Source organism: Coenobita brevimanus, chromosome 15, assembly GCF_032717465.1.
Source record: "Coenobita brevimanus isolate Jiangsu-jjx chromosome 15, ASM3271746v2, whole genome shotgun sequence".
In the NCBI taxonomy this organism is placed as follows: Eukaryota; Metazoa; Arthropoda; class Malacostraca; order Decapoda; family Coenobitidae; genus Coenobita; species Coenobita brevimanus.
Genome location: NC_136968.1, coordinates 33372891 through 33400263, shown reverse-complemented (window position 1 = coordinate 33400263; position 27373 = coordinate 33372891). Strand labels below are relative to the sequence as shown.

General features: G+C 41.0%; 1 protein-coding gene across 1 annotated transcript; it reads right to left on the bottom strand.

The window, feature by feature from the left end:
• LOC145390627 (dehydrogenase/reductase SDR family member 7) lies at positions 1-26581 on the bottom strand. The gene is made up of 10 exons (XM_080265421.1): positions 26503-26581; positions 14908-15049; positions 14251-14318; positions 11128-11277; positions 10531-10637; positions 8668-8813; positions 6253-6346; positions 5927-6046; positions 3599-3762; positions 1-2083 (listed from the first exon to the last, which is right to left on the bottom strand). The coding sequence occupies exons 2-10, from the start codon at positions 15018-15020 to the stop codon at positions 1996-1998; spliced, it is 1050 nt and encodes a 349-aa protein (XP_080121547.1). The 5' UTR covers positions 15021-15049; positions 26503-26581; the 3' UTR covers positions 1-1995.
• Between the last annotated feature and the right edge of the window lie 792 nt (positions 26582-27373).

The window sequence follows — 27373 nt, the reverse complement described above, 5'->3', positions numbered from 1 at the left end:
TTTAAGATTTTGTATTTCATTTTGTCCGGAATACTGTTATCTTTTAAGATTTTGAATTTCATTTTGTCCATGTTTTTGTACCATACAGGATAAAGATCAAATGAAGTTCAGCTTTGTTTTATTTAAAGATCCATTCTGCCTTGCTGACATTTTGCTTAGTCAGTTTCTTGCATGTGTCATTAAGTATTTAAAGGTGCAGTAACAATACTGGCTGAAAGTTTATTGTTAGCTGAAATGTCTCAAAGAAAGCCACTACTCAAAATCCATATACATTATATACATACCCACATACATATAAACACACAATGTAGTTATAAAAATACATGTAATAGTTGTTACAAAAATACATACATAAAACAATGTTCATCATTATCAACTGGACCTCCTTTCCCATCCTAGGGCATGGTGATAAGTAGCAACGTCCAGATAGTCCAAGTTTGCCCACTCCAATGGGGCATGATTCCATTTACTAATCATTCGAGCCCCGGGAATCCCGGCTAAATCTGATACGCAAAAAACTTTCACCACACTTCACATAAACGTATCCAATAGTGTTAGTACAAGAATATATCCCCACATAATTCATAATGCTAAGTAAAAGTGTAATTTACTGTCTTACACCCCATGATGGCCTTAAGAGAGAGATCTTCATGTTGTGGCACTAAAATAACTAGGTGACTCCCCTGCCCAGGTATAAAAACATCTTTTAACTCCCTCCCTGTCCCCAAAAGGAGGATGGTGGACCGGAACCTGGGGCTACAATTATACTACCAAGTCCCTTGGAATCCGATGATATTCTTTAGTCTATTCTAGCTCCCTCCAGATGACACATATGCAGTTCAGGAGAGACTTTTTAAACTGGAGAGGCAGATACAGCCTTATTAAACCCTTTCACTACTGCAGAGGAGGTGGAGAGGAACCTGGGCTACAATCACACTACTACTAAACCCCTTGGAATCTGATGATATTCTTTAGTTTATTCTTGCTCTCTCTACATGACACATATGCAGTTCAGGGGAGACTTTTTAATCTGGAGAGGAAGATACAGCCTTATTAAACCCTTTCACTGCTACAGCGCAGCTGGACAGGGAAGCCTTTGTATGGTGGCACTGATATTACTGGGCAGCTCACCTGTCTGGGTATACAAAGAATGGCCATGTCAACCTGCAGTCCACGTGATTCACATTACACATGAAACTGGGATTACAACTACTACCACAACAGTTCTCTTACCTTAACTTGGATCAGATGTTGTCTATTTGCAGTTTATTTCACGTAGCTCAGTGGTGGCATAAGACAGTACTGTAGCTCTTTCCTCTTTTTGTAATATTTCTTTGTGACTAGCACCACATTACCTCTTGTTACAACTAAGTATTTAAAATGGAAAGGTGACAATTTTAGGGCAAGTCAGAGTAAATGGGTACCGTATATTACGCCTCAGTGTTCCCCCTTATGTTGTGAATATCACTTTAATATCAACATGTGGAGAGGACTGAAAATGAAAGACTGATTAGAAGAGTGTTAGTGAGGTGGAGGAGGAAAGAAGCAGGAAACCAAGGATGGGATGAAGGGACAGAGTTAAGAGATATAATATGAGATAGGGAGGTGTGAGTTGGAAAGGGAGAGAAGGAAGGAGACCAAGGATAAGATGGATGGATGGAGTAGAAAGATATTGGTGAGAAGAGCGTGTGAGCTGGAGGGACAGCAGCCAAGTAGCAAAGGTCAAGGCACTAAAGAGGCACTTCATTTGTGGGCCACCCCATATGGAATTATGGCACGGGAAATAGACAGACTGATAGATAAAATGATAGAATATTAACATTTGCATCAATAACACACAAGGTTACTGAGGTGCAATGTACAGAATAAATCACTAGGGAACAGACATTAAGAACTCTTCAGAGCCACTCAAAATATGCTCCATACACCCACTCAGACAACACTGACACTCCTCCAACAGGGGTGTTCTAACCACAACACCTCTGCCCCCTTCCTCTACTCCTGCTTCTTCTCGCCTTCTTTCAAGACATTCTTGCCATCCCGCAGCTTCATGATATACCCAACTACACTGAGGCTGACAAGGCTGGAAAAAAAGAATATCATCATCACCACCTTAATCACCATCATCACTGTTATCACCATATTTATAATCATCATCACTGTAATCATCATCATCATCACTGTATCACCATGTTTATCATCACCACCATCACTGTAATCATCATCATCATCATCACTGTTATCACCATATTTATCATCATCATCACTGTTATCACCATATTTATCACCATCATCACTGTAATCATCATCATCACCTATACCAGCAGTTCCCAAACTTTTCTAGGACATTCCTCACTTTTGCCAAAGAATCTCTGATGATTTCCCCTCCCTCACAACTCCCAAACGGGGGAATTCCCCACCTTTGTGAGTACATTTGAAATAACTTTAGATTCTAGAGTTATAAGTCTCTTCTACTTTATATGCAATGGCAAGAAATCTAGCGGTATTATGGAGATTTTTTTTTTTTTTTTTATGAAGTTTTGGGAATACAGTATCTAAGATTCTGTGCTGTTATGTAGCATGACAATTTCTGAGGACCAAAATTCTGAAATTACTCTCCAAAAGCACAACTTAAAAGGCATTTGACCATAGATACCTATCAAATCTACGGCCAACACACCAAAAAGACTAATTTGGGCAATTTGACCTTAACTGTTTATTTCCTGCCTGGAATGTCCAAATTTCCCCCAGGGGGTAATTCCCTTCCCCTCATCTGGAAACCCTTGATCTATACACTGACCAAACCTTTTGCAGCCAGCAGTGAACCTGACTCCACCTTGCTTGTTTGTTTTAAATGTTTGATGACATCAGTCAAAGGACTGTTGGAGTTACCTAAGGTGCTGATATAGACAGGGTACGGTATTCCTGATGAGGCCAACCTAACACTGAATAAACTAGGTCTCCCTACTCTGTACTAGGGTCTTTCCTTTACAAACTGACACAGCCTTTATTCCAGTCACAAGAGAAAATATTACTTGAGACAGTTTCTGTAGCATTTAAATGCTAGGATTTCTCTCATTTGTACTGTATCTGGAAGCCTGGCACCCAACTGTACCAATGGGGGAAAAAAAAAAAAAAAAAAAAAAAAAAATTGGTTACTGGGCACAGTGTTGAAGCCCTCTACTCCTTGGCTTTGTCACAGCTGTACCAAACACTTAGGAGTTAGCCTGATTAAAATACCAAAGTGTACTAACAGCAGAGAAAGGAGTGCTCAAATTAGTTTTTCAACCCCTTTACTTGGACTTCTCCCACTTGTACCAAACCCTCTGGTGTTAGTCTGAATAAAATGCTTAAGTGTAGCATAACAGTACCAAGAGCACAGAATGGGATACTCAAGTCAGTTTCTGATGCCCACTAATGCTCAGATTTCTATCAGTTGTATTATGGGATGGAAGGGTATGTGAGATGGCGAGAGGGAAACTGCAGGGGACAAAGTGATGTGGAGGCAAGGGGTATGGCTACAGGTAGACAGATAGACAGATAGAAAGATAGAGTGACAGACAGCATTAGCCTAATTAAAATGCCATAGTGTACCAACCACCACGTTGTAATGGCTGGGAAATATTGTGTGGCATATACGAGTAGCAGAACAGGCTGCTCGGAGATCCACACTTCATTCAGTTGGTTGGCCAGGCTGACGGCAAACAGATCGGCGCAACGTTCACTTGACATCAAACGCCCGACCCTTGACTCTCCCACTACCTGTTGAAGGGGAGGACGAAAATCAGAAGGAAACAAAGGGGGAAAAAACTTACTGTAAATTACCCAGGTTCTTGCTTTCTGGACTCTATCTCATCCTATCCCTAAGCGGGAAAAAGGTCCGGATGATGACAGTGATGGTGATGACAACAATGATGATGACAATGATGATGAGGTTGATGATGATAGTTATGATGATGATGATGATGAATGATGATGGTGATAATGATCATGATAATGAAAGAGTTCAATCTCAGGCTGGGGCAGTGAACAGTCCGATGATCTGAATTCAGTTAAATCATTCTAACCTAATCTAGATGAGTCACAAAAACACCCCTGCTATTACCCTGGCAAAATAAACAAATACAGCAAATAAATACAATAAATAAATAAAAATGAATATAAAAACTGCTGGCTTCCCATTCTTCAACCCCCTTCCAACATTCTTCATTTGCCACTGACACATAATCAGCCACCACATTCCTTCATAACCCAGCCACTATACCACCACCATCCTGCTCTCGTCATTTCCATTCACCTATTTCTTCACAACAGCCATCATTTCTTTTAAAGTCATCATTTACCTATTTCTTCTCTCTCTATAATTCTCGTCATATACTTAAACAGAATATCAAATGGCACAATGGGTTACAATTAAGAACTCCAATACAGTTATATGTAAGAACCAATTGCTAAAATAATTACTGGAAATGTTCCACAATACTCGGGTTTTTTCCAGCTGATAATCCACTTTTGTGAATGTGGCACCTGCGCACTCCTGCTGCGTGATTGGTTGGTTTCAATTTCATGCCTGAAGTATCATATTTACCAAAAACAATTGTACCTTATATCCCAATTCCCATAAAAGCATTTTGCATTGTCATTGTACTATACAAACAGACATGAAACGAGTATTTATTTGTGCTTCACCCAAAGAGACAATGAATTTGAGGAAGTTGAATTTGAACTGAAATATTTTTTGTTGTAAAAGGTACAGAGTTGTTGCATCTCTAATAAATAAATAAATATATATACTTATGGATATACAGTATATACTTACGGATAATATGGATGAAGGTATTGAAGCAATGGAGTAGGTGTGATTCATAATAAAGTCTGACATCTTGCGAGACAAGACAACTTGTTTTTCCCGCCTGGCTGTCTCTCTGTGTCCCCCCTCCCCTTCCTCTGTAGGGACTGTTCCATTCACCTCCCCACTTCCACCATTTTACCACCGACAAAACCGCAAATTTACTTAGAATGGTACTATTGTCTAATGTAACAAGTGCCTAAGTATTAAGGTACCTTTTGCACATACCCAGCCAAATGCTTTTTTTTTTTTTTTTTTTTTTTTTTTTTTTTTTTAAATATAGGGATATGCACTCACTCGATGTACTGCTGCTGTCGGTGTCTGCCCTTCCTCTCCTCCATCCTTCTTTCCTTCCATCCTCTTCTGTCTTCCTTTCCTTCATTCTTTCCTAGTCCTTCTGCCTACAGGTAACTTTACACTCCCTCTTCTGTTTTTCTTTCCTTCATTCTTTTCTCTTGTTTCTGCCTGTGGGTGACTCTACACCGAGTGACAAGCAAAACGGTTTCCTGTACACCAGGAAACTATTTACTACGCTGAGTGGTAACCATATAACCAAATTGTGGCGCATGGTGGTTTAGTGGGTAATTATTACGCTCCAATCGGATTGAGCCCGTGAAGGTTTATATCCAAGGGATGGTTGGGGTTGACTGCTCATGTAATGCCATTCAGGGATGAGTGAGGCTGGTCACTCTCATCTTAAATGTCGGGACCAACTGCCTAGCCCCGGGCTCCTACGCTCCTCATGAGGCAATGTAGGATTTGGATGATGATGATGATGATGATGAGATGCAACAACTCTGTACCATTTACAACAAAAAATACTTCAATTCAAATTCACTGTCTGTTTGGGTGAAGCACAGATACATACTCGTTTGATGTCTGTTTGTATAAACATGACAATGCAAAACAGCTTTTATCAGAATTGGGATATAAGGTACAGCTGTTTTTGGTAAACATGATACTTCAGGCATGAAACTGAAACCAACCAATCATGCAGCAGGAGTGTGCAGGTGCCACATTCACAAACGTGGATTATCAACTGGAAAAATATAAAGCATAAATGGTAAGATGTCTGACCTCGCCGGGTTTCTCGGTGAAGCTGATGTTGAGTATGTTTGACTCCACAGGCCCAGGGCACACCATAGTCACCCTCAAACCAGACCCGGCCTTCTCCAACCTCAGGCAATCAAAGTAACCCTTCAAACAAGAAACAATTAGTGCTTACCCAATCAAAGAAATATTCAAAATAACTATATACACCCACCAAATAATTACCTAAGCTTAATGAGACTTTTTGAAAATAATCCACAAATACCAGATTTAAAAAACTGTGATTGGCCAACTTCCTTAATGGTACTTTTTCTTCATCAACTGTACAGATGTAGTGGATGGGTGTACTGTACTTGTAGCGCATGTTTGGAGCCAGTGTAGGATGTTGACATGGGCACCCCAACCTTCCCTGCCACGCTTGATGTCACTGCCACATGCCCACTGCCTCTGAAATTAACACATAAGGTAGTCTAAAGGGTAGCTGGGATTTCTACTCATATACTGCTGCTCTAAGGAAAGTACATGGCAGCTCTCATCTTAAATGCCTGGAGTAGTCTGGCATTGTGCTCCTAAGTTCTTGATAGGGTGGGATCATAGTGTGACCTCAAGGACTGGAGCCTTTATAAATGATATGATATGACAGATACAGACAGACTTATAAATACAGTAAGTCAGACAGGCAGGTCGACTGGACAGAGACAGGCAGATACAGACAGACACAGAACAATCCTGTATTATTCACACACTGGTGAGATAGTGGCTGGGGCAGGTCATTCACAGCCTACAATACTTAGCCCATTTCCTCACATAACTCCTTTACTTCTACCATCCCAAGATTACAGTACAATCAAACCTCGACTGAAGGGAATTAATGGGGAATCAACTTGTCCCTAACTTGAAAATGTCCCATAATTGAAAATGTCTATTGTTTTACCACATATAAAGACAATCTTATTATGAAATGCAATTATTGTTTCATTTATCTTACTTATTTATATGATTATGAATATTATTTTACGGGTACTATATAAAGAAACATTAATGTGTATAACCTAGACATATCATTTTTGAATGGTCGTCCACATGTCAGGTAGAATATGGAGTCCCTTAAATCCGAGATCCCTTAAATGGAGGTCCCTTAAATCAAGGTTTGAGTGTATTTCAATCAGCTTGGGAGAGTTTTCTGAGCTGGAGAACTTAGATGTAACATTTAAAACCATATCATTACAAAGATGTTCATTTGTTTTTCATTGTATTTCATTATTTTTCATCCATTATCCAAATCCAACCTGCTCCATATGAACAGAAGCATACGGGGGAGGTGGTGGCTGTGGCTGAATCGGTAGAGAGGCGGCCTGCAGTCCTGATGGACCCAGGTTCGAATCCTGGCTGGGGCAGGGAACAGTTTAAGGATTTGAATTTCATAAAAGCAGACTTTCCTGATCTACCAGATGACCCGCCGACATGTCATAAAAGTACCCCCGCTAATACCAATACACCAGTCCTGTATGAGACAACCCTAGCATGTATTCAATATGGACGGTGGGTGTTAGCGCCGAAGTGGTGACATGTAGAGAGGTGTATGGTATGTAGGAGGACTACTGGGCCTTCAGAGCAGGCTGTGAAGCCTACGCCCAGAGTTGGACACACACACACACACACACACACACACACAAAAAGGCTACTCAGTCCACACATTTAAGGTAAGGGTGACCAGCCTCAATCATCCCTGAGTGGCATTATGTAAGCAATTCGAAATTGCCTCTCTGGATGGAACAATCTTGCAAACTTCTGTCCTTTGGTTTCTCCTTCCTTGCATTACAAAAAAGTAAAAAATAAATAAATAAATAAACTCTAACCACTCCATACAAGCTCCATCTGTTTATTAAAAAAAAAAAAAAAAAAAAAAAAAAAAAAAAAGTTACAGTAACCCATTAGTTATTATGGCTTGTGTGGTGCAATGAAGGCCTTGATAAGAAACAGAGGCTTGAGTGTTGCAGCTGCACGAGGCTTACATGAGGGAATGTTAGTGCCAACTTTAACATATGGATGTGAGACTATGGTGTGGCATGAAAATGAAAAGTCAGGAGTAAGAGCAATGGAGATGGGACTGCTGAGGAATGTATGTGGAGTACAGAGGGTGGATAGGATAAGAAATAAATGTAATGTGATTCGTGAAAGATGTGGAGTGAGGAAGTCGGTGGACACCAGAATCCAAGAAAGTGTACTGAGATGGTATGGTCATGTGGAGAGAATGGATAACAATAGAGTGGTGAAAAGGGTATATATGAGCGAATTTGAAGGAGGGAGGAGGCAAGGTTGACCAAGGAGAAGGTGGAGAGATATGGTGGATGACTGTGTGAGGAAGTGAGGCTTGGAAGTCGGTGAGGCTTGGCAACTGACAAGAGATCGAGCTGGCTGGATGAATATTGTGACGAGAAGTGCATGACCAGGGATTTGGCACCCCTTTTTAACATGGCAGCATCCAGACTGACTCAATCAGATATGTGTATGTGAAACTACAGAGTGTGGTGAATGTTTTTGGCGTATCTGATAGAGCCAAGATTCCGGGGGCTTGAATGATGAGTGAATGGAAGCGTGGCCCATTGGATTGGGCAAATTTGGGCTGTCTGGACACTGCTACTCTTCACCCTGCCCTAGGGAGGGAAAGGAGGTGAGGATGATGATGATGTATTTCATTTAGCTCAACATACATTACAGTTTTATTCTCTCCCTCCCCACCTCCTCACTCTCTCTCTCTCTCTCACCTCTGCAGGAAGTACTTGATGACCATCCTGGAGAGTGCGATGAGTGAGAACACATTGAGGTCAAACAGTTCCCTGTCCACCTGCAGATCTATGCGTTCCCACCGCCCCCTCTGCGTTCGACCTGCATTGTTCACGAGTATGTCCAGCTGTAAGGGTAAACAAATAATTAAATACAGTAGTAGTAGTAGTAGTGATGGTAGTAGTAGTAGTAGTAGTGCTATAGTAGTTTGGTTCCCACATTCATATTTCTTCACCCAGTCAACAAGGCACTATAGAAGGATGCATATCACCCCTTTATTTGGTTATATTGTTATTAACCAGCATTATGAATGGTTTTTCAGGTAACAGGAAACCATTAGGCTTGTTACTAAGTACAGAGTCACCTATGAAGAAGTAGGCAGCACTACATACAGCAAGTGGATTATGGTCACTAACATCTACAACATTCAGTACAAGTAAGCAAGTGAGATTTGAAAGTTAACAAGGCCAGCTAGAAAACTAATGGAGGACTGACTACATTAAAGAGAGTACAGTAAATGTAAGAAAGTGAGGTTTGAAAGTTGATAAGGCTGGCTAGAACTGACAAGAGATGAAGTTGGGTGGATGAATAATGTATATGGAGGAGCACATGACAATGGTCCAGCACTCCTTTTTAATTTGATGTTTATAGACTATCACAAAGGGACACATGTAAGTTAACATGGGGCCTATTTTGGTGGGGTCAATGGGGATCGAATTAGGATCAAGGCAGATTACTGATCCAGAAGGGTCACACCAAAACAGTCCAGCAGTTTCGGATCGGCTTGTCCTATTGCGATGGCGACAACTAGTGCCCCACACGAGTGTAAACAAAACGATGGCGGTTGAAAGTTCAGACTAGGATGATTTGGTCAGCAGTAATTCTGCTCTCATTTTCAGCAATACGGTCCCATTACTGATAGAACCAGGCACAGTAGAGCCCCTCATACCCACCTTAGTAACTGGCAGTAGCATTTTATCAGTATATTATTCCATCCTTCTTTCCTTCCATCCTCATCTGTCTTTCTTTCCTTCATTCTTTCCTCGTCTTTCTGCCTACGGGTGACTTTACTCTCTCTTCTGTCTTATTTCTTTCATTCTTTCCTCTTCCTTCTGCTTGTAGGTGACTCTACACTGAGTGACAAGCCAAATGGTTTCCTGTACACCAGGAAACCATTTACAACACTAGGTGGTAACCATATAACCAAATTTTGGCGCCTGGTGGTTTAGTGGGTAATTATGGTATTTACTGCGTTCTAATCGGATTAAGGCATTGAAGGTTTATATCCAAGGGTTGGTTGGGTTTATTGCTCATGTAATGCCACTCAAGGATGAGTGAGGCTGGTCACTCTCATCTTAAATGTCAGGACCAATCTCCTTAGTCCCGGACTCCTACACTCCTCATGGAGCAACGTAGGATTGGATAATGGATGGATGGATATTATGTAAAAAAAAAAAAAAAAAAAAAAAAGTAAATACAGTACTTACAATGTAGCAGCTGTCACTATATTTGTTTTGGTGTGATGTCAAAATCCAGGAACGCCCAGCTCAGTCAACCTCAGGGAGGTGGACTGCCTCAGATCGATCTGGGATCATATTTCACTCCAATCCAGAACTAGGACTGTGCCTCACCAAAACAGGATCAGCTGTTGGGATCGACTCTATCCCGATCTAGGATTAAACTTTCTCTTGCCAAAATGTGCCAAAGGGTAGCTAGAGAATGGACTGGGGATCAAGTTAGCTAAATAAATTATGTATAGGAAAGCACATGACAAGGCAACTTGACAGTGGATGGACTGATTCTATGTGGTGGGTGCATGTTAGTGTATCCATTGAAAAAAATACCTGTCCAAAGTGTGCCAGGATTTGGTCGAAGGTGGACTGGTGTTTGCTGTAGTTGGTCATGTCCAGCGGCACTACCAATACATCATTCTCACCCACACCTCCAGTTGCTGCAATACAAGGATGAACCATTGAGGACATCAGAAAATAAAGTGAGGTGATTAGGCAGCTTGATTCGGGTATTACATGAAATCCAGAGGAGATGATTAAGATGTACCCTCTCTGAAAAAAGTATCAGCACCCTTTTAGTGTGTGGCATAATGATACACAGACGATGATTTACGGGAAATGACACTAAATTATTGGTACTGTGGTTGTGACAGAGTTGCCAGTTGGTAATATTTAACTTCACACCCTCATACGGTATTGCATTATAATGGGCATTTTGAATTTTGGTGAATTAAACAGGCATGTCCACACTAACGACTGAACCAGAGACAAAGCATTTCACATCCTACCGACCCCAGGGTGCCAATACTTTCTTTATCGAGGGTACAATCAATTAAAAATAATCGGCCCTCTTACTGCATATATCATTCTGAAACCTGGATGAAACAGTACAGTATATCAAACCACCCACGTCTGTGTCCCACAACTCACCAACACACTGCTTTTTCACTTCCTCCAGTTTTTCGGCTGTGCGTGCAGACAATGCCAGTTTGACACCAGACCGGGCTAGTCTCACGGCCAATGCAGCTCCAATTCCAGTCGAAGCGCCCGTTATCCACACTACCTGTCCTTTCAGGCTCTCTGAGTGGTGGAAAGAAAAGGGTTGGATGGAAATAAAAACACACAATCATCATTCTGACTTCATTTCCTAACTAAGGATGGGGCTCCCATCCTTCCTGTCACTTTTTCTTCCTATTCTTTATACTTCAGGTGGCTACACACTGACTGATGAGCTTAATGGTTTCCTGTAACCCAGGAAACCATTTACAATGCTGGGTGGTAACTTGTGATTGTTTCTTATCTGCAGTTGATGAGCCTGCTCAGCCAGACAGACTGGGGTAACTCAACATCACCAACAATAATGATGTCATTTTTTTATTACTTTTGTCATCACCAGGTAATTTTATTCACCTGTAGAGAAATTTCTAATTAAAGAAGTTAGATACAGCCTACACTAACCCCTTCATTATGCTGGGAAGAGCGATGGGGGCTCCTTACACTGACATCAGACAGGGCAAACTAAAATACATCCTCAGGCCAAATGGTGACCATTCTACACATAGGGCACTACATAACTGAAAAATATCTGACTGCTCCAGGGAAGAACAGCACACTCAGTAAATAAGCCACACATTCAGTCACTCACCACCATTCACGCCCCAAGTGAAAAGAAGAAGAGAGATTGTTGCTGGTCCCTCCTCAGCTGAATAAAACTGTCGAGAAGTACAAATAACACGGCAATTTCCCCTTCAATCCATTTTCACTTAGCACTTTTCACTGTAAAGCTGTTAACTGACAGCAAAATACCAGTAGTAGCTGCAAACCCCAGCTCAGCTGAACATGAACCCAGTGGACTGCAGGCTTAATTTCTCCACTTGCAGTCCACAGTTCTCACTTCATGGGATGGAAAAGTAACTGACAGATATTTGTATACCAGGTAGTTGAGCCCCCTGGTTATATCAGTGCACCACATGAAGCCATCCCTCTCCACCACCTGGTAATGAACATGGATACATACTTCACATAACACACCCTTTTTTACATTATTTAGCAGTCAGAATGTTCAATGAAGCATCAGGTTTGACATGTCACACTATTCATCTATCTATAGCCAGACGACTCAATCCAATAGGGAGAGGTCAAGATAACTCTGCTGCGGGTGGATCCGTTTTTATGAGTATCGCTATACGAGAAACAAATAATACAAGAATGGAAAATTTAGACCCAAATTTGGTGATACAAGGAGGGTCAGTTAACCCTGCCCTATTTTTCCTACAAGTTACATACTCCATTACAGTAAAAGTCCAATTTTTCGGCATCCAATTCCCCGGCAAATCTGACATTTCGGCAGTTCTGAGAAATAGTCCCATTTACCAAAATCTCTGATCGTTCGGCAGATTTTCCGATTTTTTTCGTCAGTCTTGAAATTCTCCATGAGGCTCGCCAGCTAGCTACCCGCCTTTACCCGCCTTAGTGAGTGAGATAGTGGAAGTGATGGAACGAGTCTACCACTGCCATGAAGCTCAGAGGCTAGCTCTTTCTCCCATAGCATAAAGAAAGGACAATCATGTAGTGAGTCTAGCATGGAAAAGAGAATCTGTTTCGCCATTCTTCCGAGTTGTTGCCGTGCTGCTGCCAACTTCTCTCGATTCTTCTGTGTGCTTTGTGAACTTCGTACCGAAGCAACAGGGAGAAGAGTCCTTAGAGCCTGTTGCAGGACCCTCTACTGCTGGGGACTTCTTCCAGCAGTAGCAGACTCCAATCAACCCCTTCTATTGTACATATGTAAATAAGGAACCTACTATAAGTTTAGGTAAGTGCATGTGAACTTGTAGGCCTACTGTACCATTACATTTATATACAGTATGTTCACTAATTTCTTTATTTTTCATATTCATGTATAGTACTGTATTCATTACAGTATTGTACAGTATCAAACAGTATACAGTACTCTCTCCAAACACATTTGTAATGATATGAGTAGTGATGATAGTGTTCACTGAAACATATAAGGTACTGAGTGGGTAGGGTTTTTGATAATTCGGCAATTTTGATTTTTCGGCACTTGCCTGGTCCCATAGATGCCGAAAAATCGAACTTCTACTGTACTGTATATGAGTTTTGCAACCTTTTTTTCTTGTTTTTCTTTTTTTTTTTTTTTACTGCTAAATGAGTATCCCTATCCAAGCAGTCCTCCATTAACATATCCCAATCATTTAACGGGACCTGCCTATACTCTATTTAATTTAGCTTAGAATGCCTCACAGAAGCCTAAGGGTCTTAATACTGTGACCATGACCCTCTCATGGTTGAGAGAACTCTATTAGTCTATTTCAAAATTCCCAGCATGTATTAAATGATGTTACTTAGCTGAGTGAGTCATACATTTTTGTTTTCATTATAAAGGCTCCAACATGCTTGCATGCATTAGCCTCTGTCACCTACAGCTGGCTCTCCATGCTGCTTGATCTCTGGCAGCCTCCCTGTTCACTCCCTTATCCCTGAGGTCACACTCTATGACCTCCTCCCAGGCCTTTTTCGGTCTGCCTCTTCCAGCCCTACCCCCAAGGTTCACACTTCTCACTTTCTGCATCCATTTTTTTTTTTACTCTGGGCATAGGCTTTACAGCCCAATACCAAGGGCCAGTAGTCCTCCTATGTCCATACACCTCCACATGTCACCACTTCAGTGCTAACACTCACCATCCATACTGAATACATGCTAGGGCTGTCTCATAATGGACTGGTGTATTGGTATTAGTGGAAGTATTTGTACGACATGTCGGCGGGTCATCTAGTAGATCAGTAAAGTCTACTTTAATGAAATTCAAATCCTTAAACTGTTTCCTCCCCCAGCTGGGATTCGTACCTGGGTTCAACAGGACTGCAGGCCAACTCTCTACTGATTCGGCTACTGCCTCCCATCCTCTCCATATGCCCAAGCCATCGCAATCTATCCCTTCTCATCACAACACCCATACACTCCAGTCCCATCCTTTCTTTTAACTCTTCAGTTGTACGAGATGAGTGTTAAATCAGTTAAATGTTACTCACCGACAGGTTTGCCAAAGTGCTCGTAAAACCATAAGGTCAGATCACAGTCAGCGGGTATTATGACGAACCTGGAATGATGATAATAGGTGAGAGAGAGGGACAGAATACTGTACTACACTATTACTACTACTACTACTATTAATACTACTAATAATAATACAGCTACCAAGATACATAAGGTCATTAAGTCGACTTTTCAATAGTCATTCTACTTTATATTCCATCTTATTTCCATCTCCAGTGGATCACTTATATGACTGCTACGTTCCCTATGTCCAATGTACAATCAACCGTTATCCGATCAATTTTCCATGAACGTAACCCCATCATATAGTGAAGTTGGCCTATACACTCAAAAAATATATAAATAAATAAAAATAATAATATAATAATCTTTACACAGGTGACCAATACTTTCACACTAAGCGCTGCTGCATAGCATTTTTTTTTCATTAGGTGAACATTTCTGAATGAACTAGTAACTTCATATGCTGCATAACGTTCTTTCTTCATGTCATGCTGATTAAATTACTGGCCATGTACAGCTATAAGCAGTTACTATAGACTATTTTCATGCATTTTGTTCTGTTTCAAACTGTAGGATGTAAGGCTGTACAGATAATTTTTTGATCGAGTGTACATACGGTCCATACATACCTTATGATAGCCAGGACAGCAAGTAATTTGGCAGCACACATGAGGGAGAAGCAGCCAAACAGCAGCTGACACCCCACCACCACACCAGCTGACACATAGAACCAGTCAATCATCCTGACGCGTTACAAGGCCAATCACAGCTCTGGAAAACAATGGTAAATTAACAACCTGTCATCATCATCGCCATCATCGTCATCATCTTTGTCACCACCACCACTACTACTGCTATCCTCTTCCCACTGAGTCTGGGGTTGTATTTTTATTTTTTTTATTTTTTTAAAGACCTGCCATATCCTGCTGATTGTAGTCAGCATTGGGCAGACTGTTAAAAGTGGATGGGTGAGATATAACACACACAGGCACCTTCAATATGTGAGGCCTTTCATTACAGACAAGAAATCATCATCACCATCCACTCAAATAACTCATCACCAAAATTCATCATCATCACCATCCACTCATAAATAACTCATTACCAAAATTCACCATCATCACCATCCACTCATACATAACTCATCACCATCATCACCATCCATTCATAAACAACTCTTCACCTGAAATCACCATCATCACCATCCACTCATAAATAACTCATCAGCAGTTTAATTATCAACAAACCATCCTTACCTAGTCACAAATATCACTCTGCCATCACAGTACAGTCTATAGTTCTTTCCCATTAACTTGGCCTGTTTTTTCATCCTTTTTCAACTTATTTCACATATATCAATGGCAAATGAAGACAATCGTAGGGCTCTACATCATTCCTGCAGCATATCTTTTATTTGCCCCCATACCCTTTTACTCTAATCTGACCTAAAACTGCCATCTTCACCTTGAATGTTGAGTTGTAACGAGATTAACACTACTGTATGATGCTATAATACAGTAGTGCCATGGAAAGGACATAGAGTCACAGTATTGTCTTATTTGGCCACTAAATGACATGCAATAAGGACAAAAATGTGGGCCAAGTTTAGGCAAAAGGACTACCGGTATAGCATCATATTTTAGTGTTAATCTATTCAATTGTTACAACTCAGCATTCAAGATGGAGAAATGACAGTTTTGGACCAAGTAATGAGTAAAATGGGTACAATTCACCTTAACTACCTCCCCCCTGTAACACCCTCGTCTTACTGAAAACAAACTCTCATCCATCCATTATCCAATTCTAAGTTGCCCCATAAGAAGTATAGAAGCCTGGGCTAGGCAAGTTGGTCTTGACATTTAAGATCAGAGTGACCAGCTTCACGCATCCCTTAGTGGCACTGAGTAAGCAATAAACCCCAACCGCCCCTTGGATATAAACTTTCACTGGCTCAATCCGATTGAGTGCCGTAATTACCCACTAAACCACCAGGCGCCAAAATCTGGTTATATGATTACCACCGAGCTTAGTAAATGGTTTCCTGGTGTACAGGGAACCATTTGGCTTGTCACTCAGCGTAGAGTCACCCACAGGCAGAAGGAAGAGGAAAGAATGAAGGAAAGAAAGACAAAAGAGCGAGTGTACAGTCACCTATAGGCAGAAAACAAACTCTCACATCCAGTATTTCACCTTGATATCTCAATAAATCAATTCACCTCACTCTACCCTCTCACCTTACATACCTCACTCTTACAATACACTCTACCCTCTCACCTCACGTACCCCATTCTGACAACACTCTCTACCCTCTCATCTCACGTACCCCACTCTAACAACACACTCACTATGATGTATCCCCTACCACTTACATATGGTACTCATTTACTCTCTCTCTCTCTCTCATTATGTTTAACCTTATGCTCAACTGTGTCTCTCGTGCTCTCTCCCTCTCTCTTTAACATTACTCCTTCACTTGATCACGTCTCTTTTTTACTTACCTCCATATCACTTCCTTCAACTCTTCCCTCCTCACTTCTTCACTTACACTTCACTCTCCACTTCCTCACTTGCCTACACTTCACTCTCCACTTCTTCACTAGCTGACACTTCACTCCCCACTTCTTCACTTGCCTACACTTCACTCCCCACTTCTTCACTTGCCTACACTTCACTCCCCACTTCTTCACTTGCCTACACTTCACTCCCCACTTCTTCACTTACACTTCACTCCCCACTTCTTCACTTGCCTACACTTCACTCCCCACTTCTTCACTTGCCTACACTTCACTCCCCACTTCTTCACTTGCCTACACTTCACTCCCCACTTCTTCACTTGCCTACACTTCACTCCCCACTTCTTCACTTGCTTACACTTCACCCCCCACTTCTTCCACACTCGTCCAACCCCTTCACTTCTTTCACTACCCACTTCTTCACTTTTTTCACTACCCACTTCTTTCACTATGCACCTCTTCACTTCTTTCACTACCCACTTCTTCACTTCTTTCACTACCCACTTCTTTACTTCTTTCACTACCCACTTCTTCACTTCTTTCACTACCCACTTCTTCACTTCTTTCACTACCCACTTCTTTACTTCTTTCACTACCCACTTCTTTACTTCTTTCACTACCCACTTCTTTACTTCTTTCACTACCCACTTCTTCCACTATGCACCTCTTCACTTCTTTCACTACCCACTTCTTCACTTTTTTCACTACCCACTTCTTTCACTATGCACCTCTTCACTTCTTTCACTACCCACTTCTTCACTTCTTTCACTACCCACTTCTTCACTTCTTTCACTACCCACTTCTTCACTTCTTTCACTACCCACTTCTTCACTTCTTTCACTACCCACTTCTTTACTTCTTTCACTACCCACTTCTTCACTCCTTTCACTACACACTCCTTCACTCCTTTCACTAACTTCTTCACTTCTTTCACTATCCACTTCTTCACTTCTTTCACTATCCACTTCTTCACTTCTTTCACTATCCACTTCTTCACTAACTTCTTCACTTCTTTCACTATCCACTTCTTTCACTACCCACTTCTTCACTTCTTTCACTACCCACTTCTCCACTTTCACTATACACCACTTCTTTCACTTCCCACTTCTTCACTTCTTTCACTACCCACTTCTTAACTACCCACTTCTTTCACTACACACTTCTTCACTCCTTTCACTACACACCTCTTCACTTCATTCACTTCCCACTTCTTCACTTGCCTCCTTCTCTCTTAGCTCCTGTCCTGAATTTTAAAAGAGAACTGCTTATCACACTGGACTCTGCTCTCTCCTCTCTGACAATCTACGTATCTTGTATCACCTGACAATATTTTTTCCAGGGTTGTACTTTACTTTGCCTGTCAACACATGATCTGATGACGCAGAGAGGTGCCTTCATGTGGTGGCACTGGTATAACTGTGTGATGGAGCTGCCTGGCTATACAAACATCCCTCAACTACTTCCCTATCCCCCAAAGGAGGATGGTGAACTGCAGGAGGAAGGCAATGTCAGCTTGCAGTCCCCCTGGGTTAGCATTTCCGATGAACCTGGGACTGCTGCTACTACTACCACTACTGTTACCACCACCACCACCTCTACTGTTACTATTCTTTGTCTACACATCATTTCATTGTGACTGTTTTCTTTTTTTTGCTTTTTTTTTCACAGGATGGGTTAGATACAACCTTAGTTAATCCCCTAAATATCAAGGGTCTATCCAAAGCCTAATATAATCGTCAAAAGTATAAAAAAAAAATACAGGTATATCAGAATGAGAAGATATCACAGAGATAGCATTGATAATTACATGGAAATTTTATTCTAGCTACCCCTTCCAGGATGCAGTGGCAGGCAACATGTAGTAGTAGTACTAGCAGGGGAACACTGTGGACTGCAGGCTTAAATTGCCCTCATCGTACAGTTTACCATTCTCCTTTCTGAGGATAGGGAGCCGAGGGACTTCTGTACAACCAGGCAGAGGAATCACCTAGTTACATGAGTGCAACCGCATGAAGGCATCCCCCTCTCTTCCAACAGACAGATATAGATAGATGGATAGACAGATGGATGGATAGATAGACAGACAGACAGAGAGATGGATAAATAGATACAGATGGATAGACAGATATAGATGGATAAATAGATACAGATGGATAGACAGATATAGATGGATAGATATTAACAGATGGATAAGACAAATAGATAGACAGACAGACAGATGGATACTCGGCAATACACCCTTGACTTAAGAACTGCCTTTTTTTTATGGCCTGGGTCCTCTAAGTCAGACTATGAGGTAGAATATGATGTTATATTTTCAAACACATACCCTGAGGACCATCTTAACTGGCTAATATGGAAGGGTAAAGATGAATATACTCCGTTTCCTTTAACCTGGTCAAAACTTCACTTCTTTAATCCTAAGCTTAGCAATGAGATAAACACTAGAATATGATGCTAGGGGCAAAGTAGGATTGGACGATGAATGAATGAATATGATGCTACACTGTGTTGTCTCCACTGTTACTTGGTCTAAAGCTCCCACCTCTCCATGCTCAATGCTAAGCTGTGAGAAGAAATTTGGACTAGAATATGATGATTAACTCTATCTAACATGGCCTAAAACTCCCATCAATTGTTTTTCAATCTTGAATGCTGAGCTGTGACAAGAGACTAACACTACAATATGATGCTAGTCACACACACACACACACACACACACACACACACACACAAAAGGTTAAGGAAAGGATGTAGAGCCTCAGGAAACAAGTTGCAAAATTATAAAAAATACCTCAGCCAGGTTTATGTGAACGGACTAAAGGGAAATGGTTAGAGAGACTAATGTGAAGGAATAAGACAAAGTGAAGAGAATTATTACACAGGTAGTCAGAGGGGATAGCCACGGATGAGATGGAGGGATGCGAGTGGAGAGGTATAAGAGAGAGTGGGGGGGGGGGGGAGCTTGGAGCAGGGCTATGAAATGGCGGGAGACAGTGCGACATGGAGGCGATTTGTCTGTGGCCACCACTTATAGGATTAAGGCATCTGGCACTAGACAGATAGATGAAGATAGAAGAGAATTATTTTATAGGTTGTCAATCTGTTTTCATGTGATGGAACTGGGCCATTCTAAAAACTTGCATTCTGTCACCATTGCAGGAAATTCAATGAGCCTTGGTTATGATGTAGGAATGAGTGTCCTTGGTTACTAGTCAAATTTATACTCCAATCTCATTACACTTGGCCCTTCGAAGCTGAAAAGGATTACACATCTTTGTCAAACGAAAACAAGTCAACTATAAAGAGAGACTCACTACTGGACTGGCATAGTGGTATCTCTCTCCCTCTCTCTAAAATGGCACTGGTGGGTGATGCAAAAGATTAGTTAATACTGTTTTAATGTAATTCAAATCATTAGCCTGCTCCCTGGATGGCATAAACAATGAATTACACCAGGAGAGATAGGGAAGACAACAAGCTAAGATAAAACTCTCTTCCCCGTGAATGATAAAGATAAGGTGGCAGCTGTTGATAATACTAAATATAACTGTTGTTGCTGTGAACATGCTACTGAGGACATGAACCCAGTGGACGGCAGGCCGATGTTACACTCTTTCTCTGGTCCATCACATATGACTAACTAGCAGGTGTTTGCAAAGTGCAGTTCAAAAATATAATCTATGTGCAGCTTAAAAAATAGTGCAGTATGATTACATGGCTAACTTCATGAGGCATCATGATAATTCTCACCTTTCTGTGCGTTACTTTCCCTTCAGTATGGTCATGCATTTTCTCTTAAAACATGGCCAATTTCCATACATAATAAAAGTTGAGTTGCTGCAGAGGGATGCCTTCATATGGTTGCACTGATATAACCTGGTCACTCAAATGCCTGGTTATATAAATGTTCATTAGCTACTTCCCTATCCCCTGAAAGGAGAAGGGTAAACTGCAGAAGATCAGCTTAAGTCTGCAGTTCATCAGGTTTATATTTTAGATGAACCTGGGGCTACCACTACTAAAAAGCCAAGTGAATTTTCTTCAAAGGTAGCAGAGGCAACTAGTCCTTGAAAACACTATACTCTGTCCACTTCATATATATGTTATATATGCCTACGGTGTCCCAGGAGGAAAGAGCATAGCTTTGGGAAATAACAGAAGTGGCAATTCTGAGCAAGAAATGTATCTATCTATCTATCTATTGCCAGACGCCATAATCCCGTAAGGGGTGGCCATTTGACTTTGAGTTATTGGTTTTACAGGGAGGGGCACTAACCCTCCACCAACCCACTTGTTGACACGTAGGGAGCACGTATGAGTTGATTATATGGTTACCACTGAGCAAGAAATGCTATATGAAAAACAGTCCAAATATTAACCATTCTGGAGCTGCAATTACTTATGACGTTATAGGTAGAAATGGTCTTCCTCATAATTAACCCATAAGGTCATCAGTAACTGCTGCCCCATAACAGCTGAGATTTAGAACTATGCTGATACAACTTTTGCTTTTTTTTTTTCCCCTTATAATTCCCTCATCTATCATTTCCCAATCTTCTGCCTTTCCCTCCCATGACACCCTGTATATCCCCCAATCCCTTTTCTGACCCAAGAGATGCACACAGGTCTGGGGTGAGGCTACACAGTCCCAGCAATTAACGAGAGAGTGACCAGCCACTCTTGCCCATGAGTGGCAGAGTAAACAATTCCCAACTATCCAACAGATGCCTTAATCCACTGAAACAGCAGGTGTCCACTTGGTTACCAGTACATCCAACACAGTAAACAAACTACATAAAGCCATCCACTCAAACCTGGAATAAAATATGATGCTCCCTCTCGGTAAGAATGTTAACACTGACAGTTTTTAAAATATCTGGTGTCTTAAGTTTAAACAAAGTAAAGCTGTCTAAAAAAAAAAAAAAAAAAAAAAAGTAGCCAAAGCACAGCCAATGGTTAATGAATGATACTTAAGTGGGTGCACAATTGAGTTTTGTGGATAGAAAGCCAAATGAGGAAGTGAAGGAGCACTGTGGTGTTGAAGCGGATGTGCTAGCAAGCATTAAAAGATACCCAGAGATCATTTGGCCATGTGGAGAAGATGGAGAGGGAGACTGACTATGAGAATGTATGAGTGAAGTAGAGGGGGAGACCAAGGATAAGATGGAGTGACAGAGTGGAGAGGAATATGAGATGGCATTGTAAATTGGTAAGAGGGTAAACTGATGGGAGAGGACAGGACAGACTAGAAGGCAATTTGACTGTGGCCACCCCTCAGGGAATTATGGCAGTGGACAATAGACAGAATTTTGATAATGGTCTATATTCAATAAAATTAACATCAAACATTTCTGTACCTTTTAACACCCATTACTAGAAGATATAATAGGGCAACAATGTGCAGTGCAAAAATAAAATACTGAATGTCAAGTAGTCTGATATTCATTAGGATCAAAATGAGGTTCTGGAGAGATGCCTTCATGTGTTGGCACCAATACAGCTGGGTGGCTCCACTGTCATGCTATAAAAATGTCCCTCAGTTCCCTCCCTATCCCTCAGGAGGATAGTTTTTTTTTTTTTTTTAATGCAAGGAAGAAGGAACCAAAGGCCATGAGCCCGCAATAAGAGTTCCCTCCAAGAGAAAAACAAAATACAAGAGAGAGCCAAATTCAAGATCCATTCATTTAGATATGACTGGACACACTGCGTTTGAAAGACTGGAGATCATAGGCAGCAGGAAATACAGACAGAGGGAAACAGTTCCAGAGTTGACCTGTTGCATAAATGAAGGACTGGGAGTAACGGTTAACTCTTGCATTAGAGAGTTGGACAGAAAAAGGATGAGAGTTTGCCGCTAGATGGGTGCTACGTGCCCGTCGTAGAGGTGGAGGAATGCGTGCAGACAGTTCAGAGGAGCAGCGACTAACCCGAGGCGTCCCGTCGACATATGGGTACGTTGCAACATTTTGCATTTGCCAGTCCCAACGACGTACTGGTACGTCATGCAACTGCAAGGTCCCTAATTTGCACAATTTTCAATTTTCGCACGTGATTTTTCATACGTATACACGGGACACCTTCCTCTATTCCTCTACAAGATGCCAAGCAGGAACAATGCCTTACACCCCATAACCTCCCCCTCCCCCCAACACGCCATTATCTCAGCAATTCACCTGTTACCAGTGACCTGGCCAATAAAGACATTCAGGGCCAGAGTGATTCCCCAATCGATGACAATGTGGAGGACAAAGTTTACATAGCATTAGAGGAAGAAACAGTCAGAAATGATCAGGTAATGTGGCAAAAGGTCAGGCATGGTGATGAGTTACTTAGTGAAACAATGCTTATAATGCCTATATTACTGTTTGGAAACCAATATACTCTCATACTACATATAAATTTGTACCAAGTAAATAAATAAATACCGTTTATGAGTGGTGTGAAATAGTTACCCTCCCATAGAACTCGTTTTCTTTGGTGCCAGCCTGTTAGAAAACCCAGTAAGGTAAGGAGGTACTGCTACCTGGATCGAGTATTTTAAACCTCAGGTGAGCGATTTCTCTATGAAATTTCGATGTTTCTCACCAAAAGCGGAGGTTTTAGCAAAAAAAAAAAAAAAAAAAAAAAAAAAAAAAAAAAATCGAAAATACCTCGGGATTGGGGGGTGTCAGAGGTGCGAAATAGCTCGGGACGTGACGGGTTAAAGTAGCGATAGAAAAGAGATAAAGATGCAACAGTGCGGCGAAGAGACAGAGATTGAAGGGAGTCAGTAAGAGGAGGAGAGTTATTGAGACGAAAAGCCTTTAACTCCACCCTATTGAGAAGAGCTGTATGTGGGGAGCCTCCTCACACATGAAAGTTGTACTCCACACAGGGGCAGATAAAACCCCTGTATAGAGTCAAGAATTGTGCAGGGGTAAAGAAGAACGAAGTTGGCTTAGCACACCCAATCTCTTGGAAGCAGATTTTACAAGAGATGTAATATGATCTTTCCAAGATAAGTCCCAAGTAAATGAAACCCCAAGCATGTTCAAGGATGATGCAGGATTAGGCTGAATATTATTAAACATTAGTGGGTATACCTGTGGAAGATTTTGATGGATTGATAGGTGTAAGAACTGAGTCTCAGATACATTAAAAACAACAAGATTATTTTTACCCCAGTCAGAGATACGAGCCAAGTCTGACATTAGGTGTGCCATGGCCTCATCCCTTGTTTGTTGAAGTAACTGCTGAGATGGGCGTTGCTAATCTTTCTGTGTTCAGCCAGATGTTTCTGGGTGGGCAGGCCTGATGCTGGACTGGCAGCTGATGAATTTTCCATGATACTGTGATGTGATTCATATCAAAATGTAACTTCATAGAGTAATTTCTGTGAATCAAATTGCATCCAAATGCCAGTTAAAGAGATATCTTTTAAGATATGATTTGTGTTGCTGTGAAATTTCAGGAAGACATTTTCATGGTGCGAATTGTGTCATAGTGCACAAAGGGGTTCAAGTATTAGTGAGATGTTGTTTTGGAACTATCGCTATATTGCTACACTCTGCAGAGTAACTTGATCTACATAAGCAGATTACATTCTCTTGGTTCACTTTGCTGAAGAAGGTAACTCTGCTGCCTACACTACCTTAACCTTGAATGATTAAAATGTGCAGTAACTGGCTATTACGTATCACACTATACAGGAAAGCTATCATGAATATTATTTACAATTGTAATTTTCCCTTCAATAAGCTATACCCAACTTATCAATGTGATACCAGGATTTTAAACATCTGTGGCAGTGCATAGCCTCATTTTGAAGCTATCCAGTATACAACCTACAGTAGTCAATTTTAAACACAAACTGTGGCAAATGGTTGCTTGCCATGTTTGACTTTCAGGTCAGTTCATCCCATGTAACCTTATCTAACTTAACCTAACCTTATTTAATTTAACCTATCCTAGCCTAACCAGAACGACTTGGACAAACAGGTTTTGAATATGAATTCACCTGTTGTTCCCATTAGGATGTAACTGCTGGTGCCAACAGACATTACTTTTGTGCTTTTAAGGACCCCATACACTGTCAATCATAACAGCAATTGTCGTCATTGTGGTTTTGGTCATACACTACTAATGAGACTGTGCAATCTTCAGGTATTCATTTTCACCTTATAAAGTTGAGTATAGTACTGAGGCTACATGCTTTGCAATAATTCTTGCTCCAAGACAGTGTCATAGCCATAGGAGTGGCCATGGTGGCACTGGCCACCCATGAAAATGCCTTGCCACCCCAGTGGCCACAAAAAATTTCCAAAGAAATATCACTTGCCTCATCAAAAATTTTTCTTGGGCCACCCCATAACTAGACTTGGCTACCCTTTGGATGCCCTATTTTTAAAAACAAGAGTTACACCTGTGCTCTAAAGGCTATAAAACCCAAGATGAAATGGAAAAGAAGAATGTAGATGAAGAGACTGACAAGAAAAGACTAAAATTCACACAAGTTCTTTTTACAGGACTATGACTGCACCATCATTCCCATACACTGTCAGGCATGGCTGTACATGCATCATACTGACAAGAAAATATCAAACCACGTTGGATACTTTAATCATAAGCACAAGCCTTCAATCATGCACATACACAATGGTTATGTCTGCACAGTCAAGCATGGCCATGTATGGGCCTGAGTAACATATTAGTTATTTTTGTAAAATTTGGGTATCATACCTGATTTACACAGATATGAAACTTAATTCTTGTCATAAAATTTCTAGCATTCATTAATGGGAGCTTTCCTGTTTTTGTCTGCAACACACTAAACTACTTATTAAAAATACCCTAGGTACGGTAATATTTCAACACAATTTACTTTCACCACTAGCATAACTCACAGGGAATAAAAGTCAAGAATGCAAGGTAAATTGAATGACAAAAGGAAATCCCCAAATTCCATGGCTGTCCAAAAGCATAAATTGACCAATCACTGGCAGCTGCAATAAAGCATCTAATAATAATAATAATACTCATAATAATAAAAAATAATAATTAACGTAATAAGAACATCTTTGGGTTAAATGGATAATTATACTGTAGTTCCAACCCAATATTTTTCTAAAGCCAGATGTCAATCCCATAAGGGGAGGCCATTTGTCTTTGAGTTAATTGCTTTACGGGGAGGGGCACTATCCGTCCACCAACCAACATGCTGACACGTAAGGAACACCTATGGGTTGGTTATATGGTTACCACCCAGTGCTGTAAATAGTTTCCTGGCTTGCAGGAATCCATTAGGCTTATCACTCAATGTAAAGCCACGTGAAAGAAACGATGAGTAATAAAGTGACAGGAAAGATGGGAGAAATAGGAAGAGAGGAGAGCAGACACAGAAAAAGGATGATAAAGGTGAAGGAAAAAGTAGGCAGCATATTGTAATAATAATCTTCATTTCAGTGGTTTCAAATGACAGTGTGATACATTAACCTACATTACTATGGTTCCAGTGCACAATGTGATGGTCGGGCCACTAAGTTATGGCCTGTCATAAACGAATTAATTCATAATATTGGCTCAAATACAACAGGAAAACCAATCCACATCCACGAAGGGCAGACCAACCTTTAGTTTTGCTCTCTTTTTGCCTCTTCGGCCTGTTAAATACGAAACAGTTAATAAATAATGGGTGAAAGTGATGAAATAATAGAACAAAACTAATCTCACCCCCAATCATAGAAGAATCTTGTCGCTTTTCCTTCTGCTTTCACTGTGCCTCCTTGGCCTTGCTTGCCTTCTTCGTCCGTACATTGAATAATTCGGTATAAGAGCAATTTCGTTCCGAGATATTGTTTTATGGTGCTTTCTTTAATATTAGTTTCTCGGTGTGAACGAAAAAAAGCATTCGGTTTATTTATATTTAAACCGAATTAGCATTAATACGTAATTAAAAATCCGACATCGCTATTGGGCTAAGCATTTTTTTTTTCTTTAGTGGACTTTCATACGATTTTTTTCTTAATTATTATTATTACACTCAGTTCGCGCCAATTTCTTTATTTTGAATGATAAGTTTTGACTGTTTAAAATTTGACAAGAGATTTACAGCGACATGATGCAAGTCACGAAGACGTGCGCGACTGGGTGTTCCGCAGTGGTAGAGGTTTTTGCCCACATCCTCCTGCGTCCAGTGGGGCATGATTCTTGTATGGATTGGATTGATGCAAAATTCCTGCTCGCGCCAGCAAAGCATTTGGTGTTAACGCGGCCTTGCAGGAGTTGACCGGTGCAGCGAGATGTCCAGCCAATGATAAGTCTCTTATTTTTACTTACTTCTGGCTACTTCCCTACCCATCTCTGCCTGCCTACCTACCTACTCATTACCCTACCAATAGATTTTTTTTTTTTTTTAAATCTCCAGTGGCTTCCTTCATTCCCCTGGGCCCATATGCGGGAGGACACCATAGTGGCGGGTGAGGATGGGGCGCCTTTTAAACGTTACCCTCAAAACTCGATTACTTCTTCGGATTCGTCTGAGAAGGAATGCATAATTTAATGTGTAGCTATGAAAGTCTTCTACAGCTAGTTTCAGCGTAAT